Below are 13,332 nucleotides of genomic sequence, written 5' to 3'. Positions count from 1 at the left end.
TACAGGGACCATATTAGTCCTGCTGAGGAATGAACCATAAATCCTGGTTGCAGGTATCCTGTTGCTGCAGCAGTCCCCAGAAGCGGTGAGGTCCGTATTGATGTAGTGTTGAAGATGCGCCTCACAGTGGCTGTTACGATGAGCTATGAGAGCTGCAAGGCAGGCTTGCATTGAAGCTGCATCATACTGCATCAGTTCCTGGGTGCTCGGAGGTGCTGGGCAGGCGTGATGCAGGTTTGCGTTGAGGCTGCTTTGGTTCCGATTTGGCACAGTGAAGAGCTTTGTCAGGTTTACGTCGTGCCGTGTTGGTTCCAGTGAGACCACAGCTGAGTTGAGAGAGCACCTTTAGCCCCACTTCTAAGGCTCCTGAACTTGAGGGGCACCACTCATTACAGGCAGAGTTCAGAGGCTGAGCTCAAGATGGTGGGAGCCTTTTCTGTACCTGAGGTTCTAATCAGAGGCCAACCAACTATTATTTGTGGTCACTTTCATAGTCCTGGGTTCAACATGCAGGTCCAGTCGTTACTACTTAGACAGCATGGTAGCAAGAGAGCAGACCCGTCCTTCTGGGAGAGAGGAGCACAGCAGTCCTGAGCCTTCCACAGGCTCAGAGGTGTAGTGAAAAGGTGGGTCTGGGAGTCCACCATTTATACCTGATACCCATTTGAAGTGGGAGAAGCTTCTGGCGGCCTCCCTACCCATGTCTGGAATATTCTGCTTCCCTCCCCTGGCCCCATCTGGTCTGGGGGCACACATATCTAGTATGAAACTCTTTGTGAGTGTGCTAAGGCACAGTCTTTGTGATGTTCAAGTTTGGTAGGTGGCAGCCCCCCCCCCCCTCATCCTGACAAAGATGTCCCAATTTTGGACCTGGCCTTTTTGTAGGATTATCCCTAAATGTTGCCTTCCTCTGATAATTTGTTTGACCTTCTTTTTTTAACTTTAGGACTCTGGGCATTTTATCACTGCTAATCAGTGTTATAGTGCATGCACTCTCTCCCCTAAAACATGTTTTGATTGGTTTACACCTGTTTGTCATGTGTGATTTACTTATAAGACCCTTGTAAAGTGGTATCACATATGCCCAAGAGCTGTAAATTAAATTCTACTAATGGGCCTGCAGCACTACTTGTGCCCCCCACAGAAGTAGCCTTTCAAATCTGCCTCAGGTCGGCCTCCACAGGGCCTGTGTGTGCAGTTTAATGCCACTTCAACTTGGCATTTACAACTACTTGCCAAACCTTAAAGTTCCCTTTTATTACACATACGTCACCAATAGTGTAGGCCCCTAGATAGCCCTGATGGCAGGGTGTTGTATAGGTTAAAGGTAGGACATGTGCCTCTATATGTGGCATATCCTGGTAGTGACAAACATCCTATTTTGTTTCTGTTGTATTGCTTGGATACCAGGAATGCCTTGACTAGCAAGCATTCCTGGAATGTTTGTGTCCAAATGGTAGATGTTCTTTGGGGCAGTTGAGGGAACAACACTGGATATGGTAGCTGTGGCCATCTGTGCTCCTTGGCCAATAAACCCTTTTGCTAAATTGGAGGATTCAGTTTCTCCTTCAATATTGTCGATGAATGCTGAGGACCTGCAGGAACCAGAAGCCTTTTAGATTTTACAGGAATCGTGAATCGTGTTGCCCTATTTTACTTCGTCATTTGTTTTTAATTGCTAAACCTAGTTTGCATTGTTAAGGAAGATTTGGATTCTAAGCACTCTATTGGGTTGTGCTTCGCGTCAGGTCAGTTTTTATTCCTTTAAGATTTAGCTGGTGACATCCGCTGCGGCTTACATTTATTGAATTGCAGCCGTGCGACATTTTCAACTGGCATCGCTTGAAGAGGCGTCTCGAGCGTTTCCGTGCGACGCTCATAATCGGCATTGTTCCAGGAGGAGGCTACAATCGCTGCTGTGCGAAGCTTCTACCTCGTGCATGGCCTCAGAAGTGCAGGCTCTGCTTCCTGGAAGTGATGTCATCACCCTGAGTCATGTGGCATGACTTCACTCTAGGCCATCTTTGTTTTACTAACCAGAGCAATGGAGTATCGGCTGCTTATTTTAACTTCTCGTGTTTTGTTTTTTTTGGGACCGTGTACAGATCAGAAAAAAGGATAATCGGAAGTACTGAATTATACTTTGCTGGCTTTTCTATTTTGAGTGTATTTTATCCAGTTTTGCAGTTTTTAATTTTCTTTTGTCATCATTCTTGCTGGTTTTTTGCCATCTTTATTTTCTAATCAGCATTTCTTCAGTCCTCCTTTATTAAGTACTCATTAGTGGTGGTGAAGAACAGGACACTACGCTAGTCCTCAGGTATATGGTACCATGTCTATTCGCCTCATTGTGCCTTGAGCAATCTTATCTTTCGTATCAGGAAGTTAGACCTTTGTATGTCAGTGCTTGCAGAAGATTCTTCGAATTGCTACAGACAATGCTCTCTCCCACAAGCCTCCACAACGGCGAAACGCATAATAGAGGCCAATGAGTCGTCACCTGAAGCGAACGAGCACTGGGCACGATAACTGCAGTGGGGCTTGATCCCACTCCCCTGCCCGGTGATACGATACAGAATACAAGCAGGGTATTGGCACTGGAAGGGCTGTGAAAATGGTGGTGAACTGACAGCATATGTACTTTACCTGCCCAGGAACAGTCTGTGACAGGCTTTGAAGGTAAAAGAGGAAGCCCTGGAAAAGACAACTTTTCAGTGCGAGCTGCTCCTGTCACATCACTGTGCTTCCGCAATCCACTTAGATAAAAATCACATAGAGCTACAAAATGGTCAAAGGCCTGAAAAGCAGGTTTCTATGTTTAGGCGGGTTTGGATCCACCACAGATAACATGCCTTTAATTTTTCAACTGCCTGGCAGGGTTAGATTAGGATCACACCAAAAAAATGGTCCCACATTTGCGTATTGCCTTTCCGCAAAACACTGTTCCAGCGAAGTTGTATGAAAAGAAAGGGGGTGGGGTGTATGTTTAATTAACTTCACTAAGATTTAAAAAATGTGTGCAGGTTAGTTCACACTGCTGAGCCACACATGAATACAAGTGAGACCACTTCTGCTCAGGCTCCCTGCCCCGCTCAATCAGCATACATTAATGGGCCTTCCCAGCGAGAGAAAAGGAGTGATACCTCTGCCCATCTACCTCTAGAAAGGCCACTCAGGTACCCACTGGGCCGCTGGCGGCATCCCAACAGCACAGACCGCCCCCAGGCTGTCCAAATAACCAGCCCACAGCTAGAATTCGGCTAACGGCCCTTCGACCATTTCCCGAATACCCGCGTTCCCAATCCGACCCTGCTCTCTGGGCTGAGCGAATGCTGCAGAGAGATGGTTTTGTAAACAAATAAACACTGTTTTAAATCTCCCCAGGGCAGAAGTCACCTTTCACCATTATGACCTATAGAAATGGGAAAAGACTTTCTCCCTTTCTATCTCGGCATGGATGGCACTGTGCTAATCCTATGATTAGAGACTTTGATAGAAAAGCAGACACTGGAGGTGAGCCGATTTAGAGTGTCGCAGGTGTTGAGAGTGCCCTATACAGGAGCTGCTTTCCACCTAAATTTGGGAACTACCCAGAGTTCTCTGCTTCTTTTTTGCACATTTATAAATATATATATATATTCACTGACAAAACCAAAGGTTACAAAGACTTCATAGTAAGGCTCAGATTTCAATCTTAAAAAATCTGTGAAATTCAGCAATAGGTATAGTTAGCTGAGCTAACTATAACTTACACCCCCACAGTGCACTGGTTATGATCATAGGGCCAGAGTCACAGAACTAACTTAAGACAAAATCTTAAACTTACTACCATTTTGGTATTCACAGAAGACACTTACTTATTTTGGTATTCACAGAAGACACTTACTTATTTTGGTATTCACAGAAAGCACTTACTAATTTCGACATTCACAGAAGTCATTTAGGAGTCCTAAAGTTAGGAGTCCTAACTTTACTACTCCTAAACTGAGTAAAACCCTAACTTTATGACTTTCAGTATTCACAGAAGGCATTTAGGAGTCCTAACCTTACTACTCCTAAACTGAGAAAACTCCTAAACTGAGAAAAATCCTAAACTGAGAAAAATCCTAACTTTAAGACTTTCGTTATTCACAGAAGACATTTAGGAGTCCTAAAGTTAGGAGTCCTGACTTTAGGACTCCAAATTTCTTCTGTAAATACCGAAAGTTTTAAAGTTAGTATTTTTCACAGTTTAGGCGTAGTATAGTTATAGTATAGTTAGGAGTCCTTAGGATTTTTGGGGCCTGGGAGGTCCTTGTGGGACCCCCTGAGCAGGCCTAGGGGGGCAGGGTACTTCTACCCTGCCCCCTTTTTGAGTTCTACACGTTTGTTTTTCTGCTTTCATGTTCCTCAGTCTACCGAGGCACAAGACGGCTGCCAACAATTTCTGTTTTGGAGTGTTGACAGACAGTGGCAGCCAATCAGCATGCAGCTCGTACTCTGGAAGGTACAGAGTACAGTAAGCTTACAGTGCACGCACGGTGCAATGCCTATAGATATATATTTTTAAAATCCGATTTTCTCAACAACTACTGGAGGGATTTACACCATTTTACCGAAAGGGCGTACTGCGTACCAGGCCCTACCATTTTGCCAAGTTTGGTGTAATTCCGTTCATCGGTTTGGGCTGTAGCCTTGTCTAGATGTCCTATGGAAAATTGCATGGGGAAAACACGTTTTGGGACCCCCCTTTTTTCTCGGTCCCCGTGAATCCCCCCGAAACTTTCAGGGAAGGAGCGGAGCGTAACGGGCCATCTTCTTTGAGAAAATCGCATACATTCATTAACGGGCGCCAAAGTTATTCCCAATAGAATGTTGCGGATTTCCTACGGAAACTAGGTCCTAACTATATATACCTACTGGCGACCGCCAGTAGGTAATATATATGTACCCAAAACAAGTGTTTGTACCTACCTCTACATTTTTTCTAGCAAGGGTATGTCTTTACCATGCATTATTTATCCCGTAAATGTAAGTATTTATTAGGAAAATATAAACCCTATATATATATATATATATATATATATATATATATATATATATATATATATATATATATATATATATATCCACCACGGGTTTTCCACAAGGCACTCAGCACTTGGAGCAGTCTGTAGTCACGCTACTACAAGAAAACAGCAGACCCAGTAATTCCGTGAGTTGTTCATTTATTTCAGCAACACAGCAGCATAACGTTTCGGCCTCTCACAGGCCTTGATCACATGGTGTTACACAAGGGTATGGCCGAATATAAAGTGCAAAAGTGCTCATTGGTATCCAATCAAAACAGAGTAAAGTGCTGTAGTGCAATAGGCATGGTAAAAATACTCAGTGTCAATTTCAATAACATGCCATAAGGAAAATACCTTTTAATTCATTATAAACATGAAGGTCTGTTCGCCAATAACGGGATAAATCCCAATAAAGACCCATTATTCAAGTGTAAATTAATCCATAAACACATGAATTAGAACAATGTCCGGATAAATCCGGGAAGGTTATTTGTGTCAAATAAAAGCACAAACCAAAAGGCCAATATAGTAAACATGATCTAATCATACACCATTCATTTAACTGATGTTGTCTACTTATGCTGTATACTCAAGCATATGGATAAATCCTATTTGTTTTGTGAAAACTCATATCCAATATAAATGCATTGCTATATGGCGCTATTACATATTATTGAAATACTATTGTACACAAAAACAAACACAAACCTTTGAAAAATATGTTCTTTTGGTCTTATAAAAAGGCGAACATACTCCAACAAAGCACTACATGATTGCATTACCAAAATATACAAATAAAGTGCAAAGTGAATTGTGATTAAAAACTGAAGACAGAACTTTACAACTGACCATAAATATGACCATAAAGTTAAATTGATTATGATCAGATCTGTCTAACAGGGATAGGATCACTGGGTGTGTTCTTTGGACAAACTAGCAAAGATTAGGTCAAACAGAACCCCATGGCCAAGCTGGAAACACATTACATAACCATGATATGGGGTCCCTTATAGTTGGCCTACCTTCTCGCCATGATGGAACATGTTCTAACGGAGAAATCAATAATTGATCTATAGACAGGTATAAAAATCCTCTGATGCATTCAGGCCATTTGGGGACTTACTATCCAGCATGAGGATGTATCTCGTTTCTAATTTTCTCAATGCTGCTTCTCTGTTGCCCCCCCTCCTCATAGGTGAGATAGAGTCTATCACATAGTACTTCAGGAGCTCACTGTTGTTGTTGTGTTTCTCCCTGAAGTGCCTAGCCACCGGGTAAGCTGGGTCGTTGGTCTTTATGGCCCGTAGGTGTTGTAAGACCCTTTTATGTACCTGTAACTTGGAACTGCCCACGTACCGTAGGCCACATGGGCATTCCAAAACATATACAGAAAATTCACTTTTACAAGTGAGTTTCTTCCTGATCTTACAAGGGTATTCTGAGAAGGGGATGGTATACTCTGTCTTGTTCACACCCTGAATGCAAGCCTTACATGAGGCGCACTTCCTGAAGCCTCTGCTGCCAGCCAACCAATCTTGCCTAGTGATAAGTTCCGGGCTGGATTTCACCAATGCGTCCTGCAATGAAAAGGCTTTTCTATAAGTTATTGCCGGTTTAGCGGGCAACTCATTGCCTATGCTTGGATCACATTTGACCAGACCCCAATGCTTATTGATGATTTTACGTAAGGCACCATGCTGGTTGCTGAAAGACCAGAGAAGTCTCACAGGCTGTTGTTTATGGGTCTCGATGGAATTATGCGACCCCCTGTGTTCTAGGGCTTCTTGTCGGGATATGGCATTAGCTTTCCTGATTGCTGCTAACACCACTTTGTCATCATAACCCCGAGCCAAGAATCTCTGCCTGCTGGCTTCCTGCGCTATTTGGTTTTGAGCATCAGTGCTGCAGGCCCTCCTAATTCTCAGCATTTCCCCGTAGGGAATGCTGCGGATCAGGTGTGGAGGATGGTGGCTCTGGGCATGCGGCACCGTATTGCCTGCCGTGGGTTTCCTGAACAGAGATGTTTGGATTTCTCCATTATTGATGTCTATTGCAACATCTAAGAAAGTGGCATGTGTGTGGCTGATGTCAGATGTAAAAGACAAGTTATAGTTATTGACATTTAACTTCAAGATAAATTCTGTCGCTTGTTCAGTGGTCCCCTTCCAGATCATGCAAACATCATCGATGTATCTGTACCACCGAACAATATGATCCCTGCAGATATCAGAGTACTCGCCACTGAGGACCTGTCTCTCCCATATATATATATATACATATACATACATATATATATATATATATATATATATATATATATATATATATATATATATATATATATATATATATATATATATATATATATATATATATATATATATATATATATATATATATATATATATATGTTTATACTTACCTGTAAAATACTTATATTTACTGGTGAAACCTTTAAAATGCATATTCCTTTACAATTCATGCTTTACAATGAAATTGGTTGTAAAGACACACGTGGTAAAAGCATATGCATTGTAAAAAAAAATGGTGGTAATTTCATTCGCATTGCAACAGCCTCTTTTTAACGGCATGAGTTACAACGGAATGAGTGGTTCCGTCATACATCTGTGTTTCTGCTGCCTGATTAAGAATTTTGTCCCTTAATCTTAAGAATATCAGTGTGTTCAGCAAGAATGTTTTACAAACTAAGATGTTACTACTTGCAAGTGACAGTCCCCCCTCCCAATCAAGCCCTCATTTCCTTTTTTTCCTTCAGGAAGTTCAATCCTTTTGCTCCAGGGGGACATCAGGAAGCAGCTGACCCGCAGTGCTGTGACGTGTCACCAATGCATCTGGCCAAGCTCCGGAAGTGGGACCGTCACTGTGCCCTTCGTTCTAGCTCCTGAATATAGTGAGACATATGTATTGTTATTCCATATACTAGGGGGTTACAGCACTGTACGTTATTGTCTCTAGGGAGTGTATGCCGCAGCGGCATATGAGGCCTACTACTTATCAATGTCTTTTGTAAAGTCCTCACGTAAAACTGACTGCTTGGGAGGGAGGCCTTTTCCTTGGTGATGTCACAAGCGAGTACTCTTGCAAATACTGCTGATGTGTGTAAAAAGAGGACGGGTTACTGTATTTTCTCAGTTGCGTGTTAAGGACGTTACTAGACTGGCTGATGAGACTTAGGGGCTGTCCTTCATAATACAGGCTAATGTGACTTAGGGATTCTTCTTCCTAACACAAGCTGATAGGACTTAAGCGTTCTCCTTCACAATACAGGCAGATGGTTCTTCTACACAGTGCAGGTTGATGGGAGTTAGGGGCTCCTCTTCACAATGCAGGGTTATGGGACATAGGGGTCTCTTCTTCATAATACATGCCAGTGGTTCTCCTTCACAATACAGGCTGATGGGGGATAGGGTTTCTTCCACACTAGAGCATGCAGACGTATTTGAAGCACAGGCCATCTTGATAGGATCAGGATGTCTTAATTAATAGCATGGGCTCCTGGAGAGGGTCTTTGTTCACCTTGCATGTTGATAGAGATATGACGTCTCCATTGCACCACTGGAGAGGGTCCTCATTCACTCTGCAGACTCCTAGAGGTATGGGTTCTCTTTAGCACAGTGGGGATTGGATTGGGTCATCACCTAGAGTGCAACTCACGGAGCAGAGGGTCTCCTTGACACAGTGGTTATTGGTTGCTATTGATGGAACACCCAGGCTCCTTCCAAATACTGGTTAAGGTGTCTTTGTAGTATCAGGAGAGGGAGAACAGCTGCACAGTATTGGCTAATATGGGGTGGAGTCGATGTCTGGTGACTTTGAAGAAGTTTGCAATTTGGGTGGAATAAATCACAGGCCATGCTAATTACCACCCAAGAGTTATCTGACCTGTCTATACATTGATCTGGCATTGACGATTATGCTAATTCTCAGTGCAGCTGCTATTGTTGTGTTTTGTGACCTCCAGGAAGTCCTGCTGTATATCCACCAGCGGCAGGGTCATTCTCCTTCCATCCTAACTCTGCTTTCAATCCCTTTTGTCTCACCTTCACCCAGGTGATAGCACCAAGGATCTAATCCGGGCAGCACTACAGGAGTTCAACACGCTGACCTGTGTCCAGTTCACTGACCGTAAAATGGAGACCGACTACTTGAACATCGGCTCTGCAGGAGGGTATGTCTTCTCAGACCCTACAAACACAAACACAATCTCACCTGGTCGTAATGCCAGGGCTTGGTTTTGCCTCTTACCTTATATATTTGAGAAACTCTTGTGGTATCATCCCCACAAAATTGGCTATGAAAGCATACTTAAATTGACAGGTTTACTACTGTCACAAAGTGACACACAAGGCCATATGCAAGATTTCTATATGCACATTGGTCACCGTTTGCTTCGTGGTTGGACAAGGACTAACACCTTCTACTCTGTTAGCAGAGAAAATCCTGGGACCTATGTCCCTCATTATAGAGATAGCTTTCTAATTGGCAAGGTGCTGTACAAAGGGCATCAAGTCAATTTCCTAATGCTGCTCCGCATGCTGCTGGTTACTTTGATTGTATAGTTTAAATGTAGGGCACAGCAAAAGTGAGAACTCAGGCTTCCCAGTTCATATCATAAGTGTTTCCCAGGACCATATCTGGGTGAAACAGCTAAATATAGAACTTCTGAATAGTGAGTAGGTTTCTTCTTTACTTTCCTTACATGTGCTGACATTGTCTATTTCTGAACTTTGAGTAATATCCGCATAGGAAATAATGAAAAATATCCAAATATATAAGGCAATATTGCACAAAATACAGGTCTGGCAGTTTAGCTTATTTTTAGGTTGAAGACGGTATTCTAATGGCATCTTCGAGACATTTGAAAAGTTTCCCTGGCAATACATTCCTCCAATTGCTTACTATTGGCTTTGTGGTTTGTAACTCATGTTTGCTTGCTTTCTATTTGTTGGCTCTCTTTGTAGGCTCTCTTTGTTTATTGCTGTCCAGCTTGAGATTGTCCCTTCCATTGCCTAAACTCTATGTTTGAGGTTTGTGTGGCTATAGATACACATGCTTAGCATAAGTCTCTCATCTAGTGTTGGGCTTGGATTTTCTTTGAAGAAGTTTTTCTTGTCACTCAGTACCGTGACTCCTCCTCTTTCTTGCAATGTGTATGGTTCTCAACTCCATTGTAAGATTGTTTTTTCCCGCAACCAGGTTCAGATGTGTCCTCTTCTGCCCTGGTTCGACATTGTGGTCGGACATTTCTATGAGACCATCAGTATTGTTTTAGATCGCGGTTTGATGCCTATCTCTCTAGTTATACTGTTGACGTAAAATTCGTCCAAGGGATTCCATTTGGCCATGGCCCCATTGGGCCTTTGCCCTTCGGGTGGAATTTTACTTCAGCGTTCTCTCCGAGAGATGTCCACTTGGTGATGGAACAGACGCGTTTTTGTTTTTGCTCCATCTTAAAATGCTGTTGTCATACATCGATCTACATCAGGTGTGTAACTTGCTCCTGTCCCCGAATATAAGGAGACAACCTGCGAGGCCTCATGTCTTTTCACTCTAAAAAGATACTCAGAGATTGAAGGGCTTGATGACTCGAAATATCTCCACATAGCGCTGAAGACAAACCAGACGTCTTTGATTCAGAAGAACCAGAGCTCGAGGTAGAGGCCCATCCATTGGCTGCAACAAAGGCAGCCTTTCTCCCAATGAAAGCTCCGGGTCTAACATGGAAGTGCACAGCATCACTTCAGGTTAAGTGTGACTTGATCCATGACAGTCTGGACAAACTTCTGATTAAATGGAATGTTGTCCTATCCTGGCACTACCAGAGGACTATAGAGCTAGTATCTTACTTACTGATATTAAATACAGTTTTGTGGTGAGCGTATGTAATCAGGAAGTCTTCACCAAATGAGACTTGATCTCCTGGAGGGCATTAATTTATCCATTCACATGCATCACTATTCATATATAATTTATGAGCATACAGATTAGGTTCTTTTTGTCCAAGGGTCTTGAGTCCACATATGAATATTTTGTCCTGAAGATGGTCTTATAAATGAAAGCACAGACAAGACCGAAACGACGACTATTGAAACCCATTTTTATTGCGAATGTGCTTTCGGGAATTCTTCATTGTATTTCCAATGATGTTTTCCTAATTTGAGAATATGAGAAATGGGTTATGACAAAAGTGTCCATGAGAAAACATTGCTGGGAAAAAATCAATCTCAGCCACTTTTGTCTTTATGTGATAAGTATTCTGTACCCCTTCTTTGTACTATGACTATTTTACATAAATTTGCATTCTAAAAAGTATACATCTGTTTTTGTGTAAGTTATGTTTCAGTAGAGTTCTTGTTTTGCCTTTTGAGTTGCTGATATATTTGCTTTGAATTATTTCAATTAATTTTGTGAATTAATTTGTCAAAAGCCACTAATGAGGGCTTTACAATTTTTTTCTATTTTAGTTTTAGTTTTTTAGATTTTTTTTCCAAAAAGAATCCCTTGTAGGCATGTGTACCTAATATTATGGTCAACATAACTTCAGGGAAAACCATCAGTACTGTACCCCCTCTAACTACTCCATCAAACAGTGGGGGTTCAGGGTAGTTTTCCGGGGTGGTGGGGGCTCCGGGTAGTGTTCAGGGGTGGTGGGGATTCAAAGTAGTTTTAAGGGGTGGTGGGGGTAGTTTTCAGGGGGGGAGGGGGTTTATTGTAGTTTTAAGGGGTGGGGAGGTACAAGATAGTTTTCAGGGATGGGGGTTTGGGGTAGTTTTTAGGGGTGGGCGATGAGGGATTTTTAGGGGGGTTTGGGCTAGTTTTCAGGGGTGGTGGGGGTTCAGGTAGTTTTCAGGTGGGGGTTTGGGTTACTTTTGAGTGGTAGGCTTTTTTTTAGGGGGTTCGGGGTAGTTTTTAGGGGTGGAGTTTCGGGATAGTTTTCAGGGGGGTTTGGGGTATTTTTTTAGGGGTTGGGGTAGTTTTTAGGGATTAGAGTAGGGCACGTCATTTTTAGGGCTCAGGGTGAGGGGGAAGGGGGTGGTAACCTTTGCCACACATACCCCTTGACCATGAATGCCATTGCCATGAAAAATTGTGGTAAATGCATGTGATGTAAAGCAATGCATGGTTAAAAATGCAGTCGTTCTACAGACCGCATTGTTTAGGTATGCGGGTGTGAGTAACTCGTTGTTCCGTCATACAACCATGCTTTACACGTTGTGTGATTCCCAGTGGATCGCAGATAGACCTAACTCCTTGACGTAGGTCTCGGTTTGCGACTCATGGAAAATCGCAAAACTCACAGTGATTGAGGCTTGCTGCAGTCAACATACCACAATGTATATGGATGCTTTTCTATAAATATGCTTCTAGGGTGTGAGTCCCTGCAACTTGTGCAGCTAAGGGGTGAGCCCCGGGGGCCTTGTGCTCCTAGGGGGAGAGCCCGTGTCTCCTGTGCTTCCAGGGGGTGAGTCCCTTTCACCCGTGCTGCTAGGGAGTGAGCCCCGGGGGTCTCATGCTCCTAGAGACTGAACCCAGTGCCTTGTGCTTCAAGGGGGTGAGGGCCTACCGCCGGTGCTCCTAGGGGGTGAGTCCCTGCAATCCGTGCTCCTAGTTGGGGAGAACTGGGTGCCTCTTGCTCCTTGGGGTGAGCCCCGTGTGCTTCGTGCTACAAGGGTCTCTGCATTACACCCCTGAGGAGGAGTAGTCTTTTGATGCATTCCCAGGTTTACAGTTTGTTGTAAATCTGGAAATGTGCCAAATATCATGGGTGTTGCGTGTTAACACCCAATGTAATACCCATGGCACACCTCCCCATCGCAGTTTGAGGCAACACAGGGACATTTGCTGCATTGTCTCGCACCATATTTACGAGGCCACGTATGGTGACTTACATGGCCTCATAGATATCGGTAAGCCTTGTGCGCAGTTGGAGCATCATTAAAAGTGACGTTCCAGCGGTGCACTGGGCTTGCAAATGAACACCTGTATTTCTAAAGATATGACAGCCAAAAAGGGACCCAAAACAGTCGCAAATTAATTACTCCAACTGAGACCAGCACCAGACATGGCCAACCACTGGTACTGCAACACCCTCCCATAGAAAATATTAAAGGTAGCAACATTAACAAATTAATAAAATATTTTAAATAGTAAAAATATAAATATATATCTCATCTTAAAAAACAACTAAAAATAGATCATATTTATAATTTAAATATCAAATAGTTTAACAACCTTTTTAAATTCATGAATTCAAGTAACA

General features: G+C 42.9%; 1 protein-coding gene across 1 annotated transcript in view; it reads left to right on the top strand.

Annotated features, from left to right (window-relative positions):
- Positions 1-13,332, top strand: part of LOC147729347 (astacin-like metalloendopeptidase) — a 103,019-nt gene that overhangs the window by 17,941 nt on the left and 71,746 nt on the right. Inside the window, exons 5-6 of the mRNA XM_086959623.1 lie at positions 7,828-7,962; positions 9,123-9,240. Of these exons, the coding sequence (XP_086815749.1) occupies positions 7,828-7,962; positions 9,123-9,240 (253 nt within the window). The remainder of the gene's footprint in view (positions 1-7,827; positions 7,963-9,122; positions 9,241-13,332) is intronic.

Source organism: Lissotriton vulgaris, chromosome 2_2 (assembly GCF_964263255.1).
Source record: "Lissotriton vulgaris chromosome 2_2, aLisVul1.2, whole genome shotgun sequence".
NCBI classification, from domain to species: domain Eukaryota; kingdom Metazoa; phylum Chordata; class Amphibia; order Caudata; family Salamandridae; genus Lissotriton; species Lissotriton vulgaris.
Note: the sequence above shows the minus strand (reverse complement) of the source record. Positions and strands in the feature narration are given on the sequence as shown.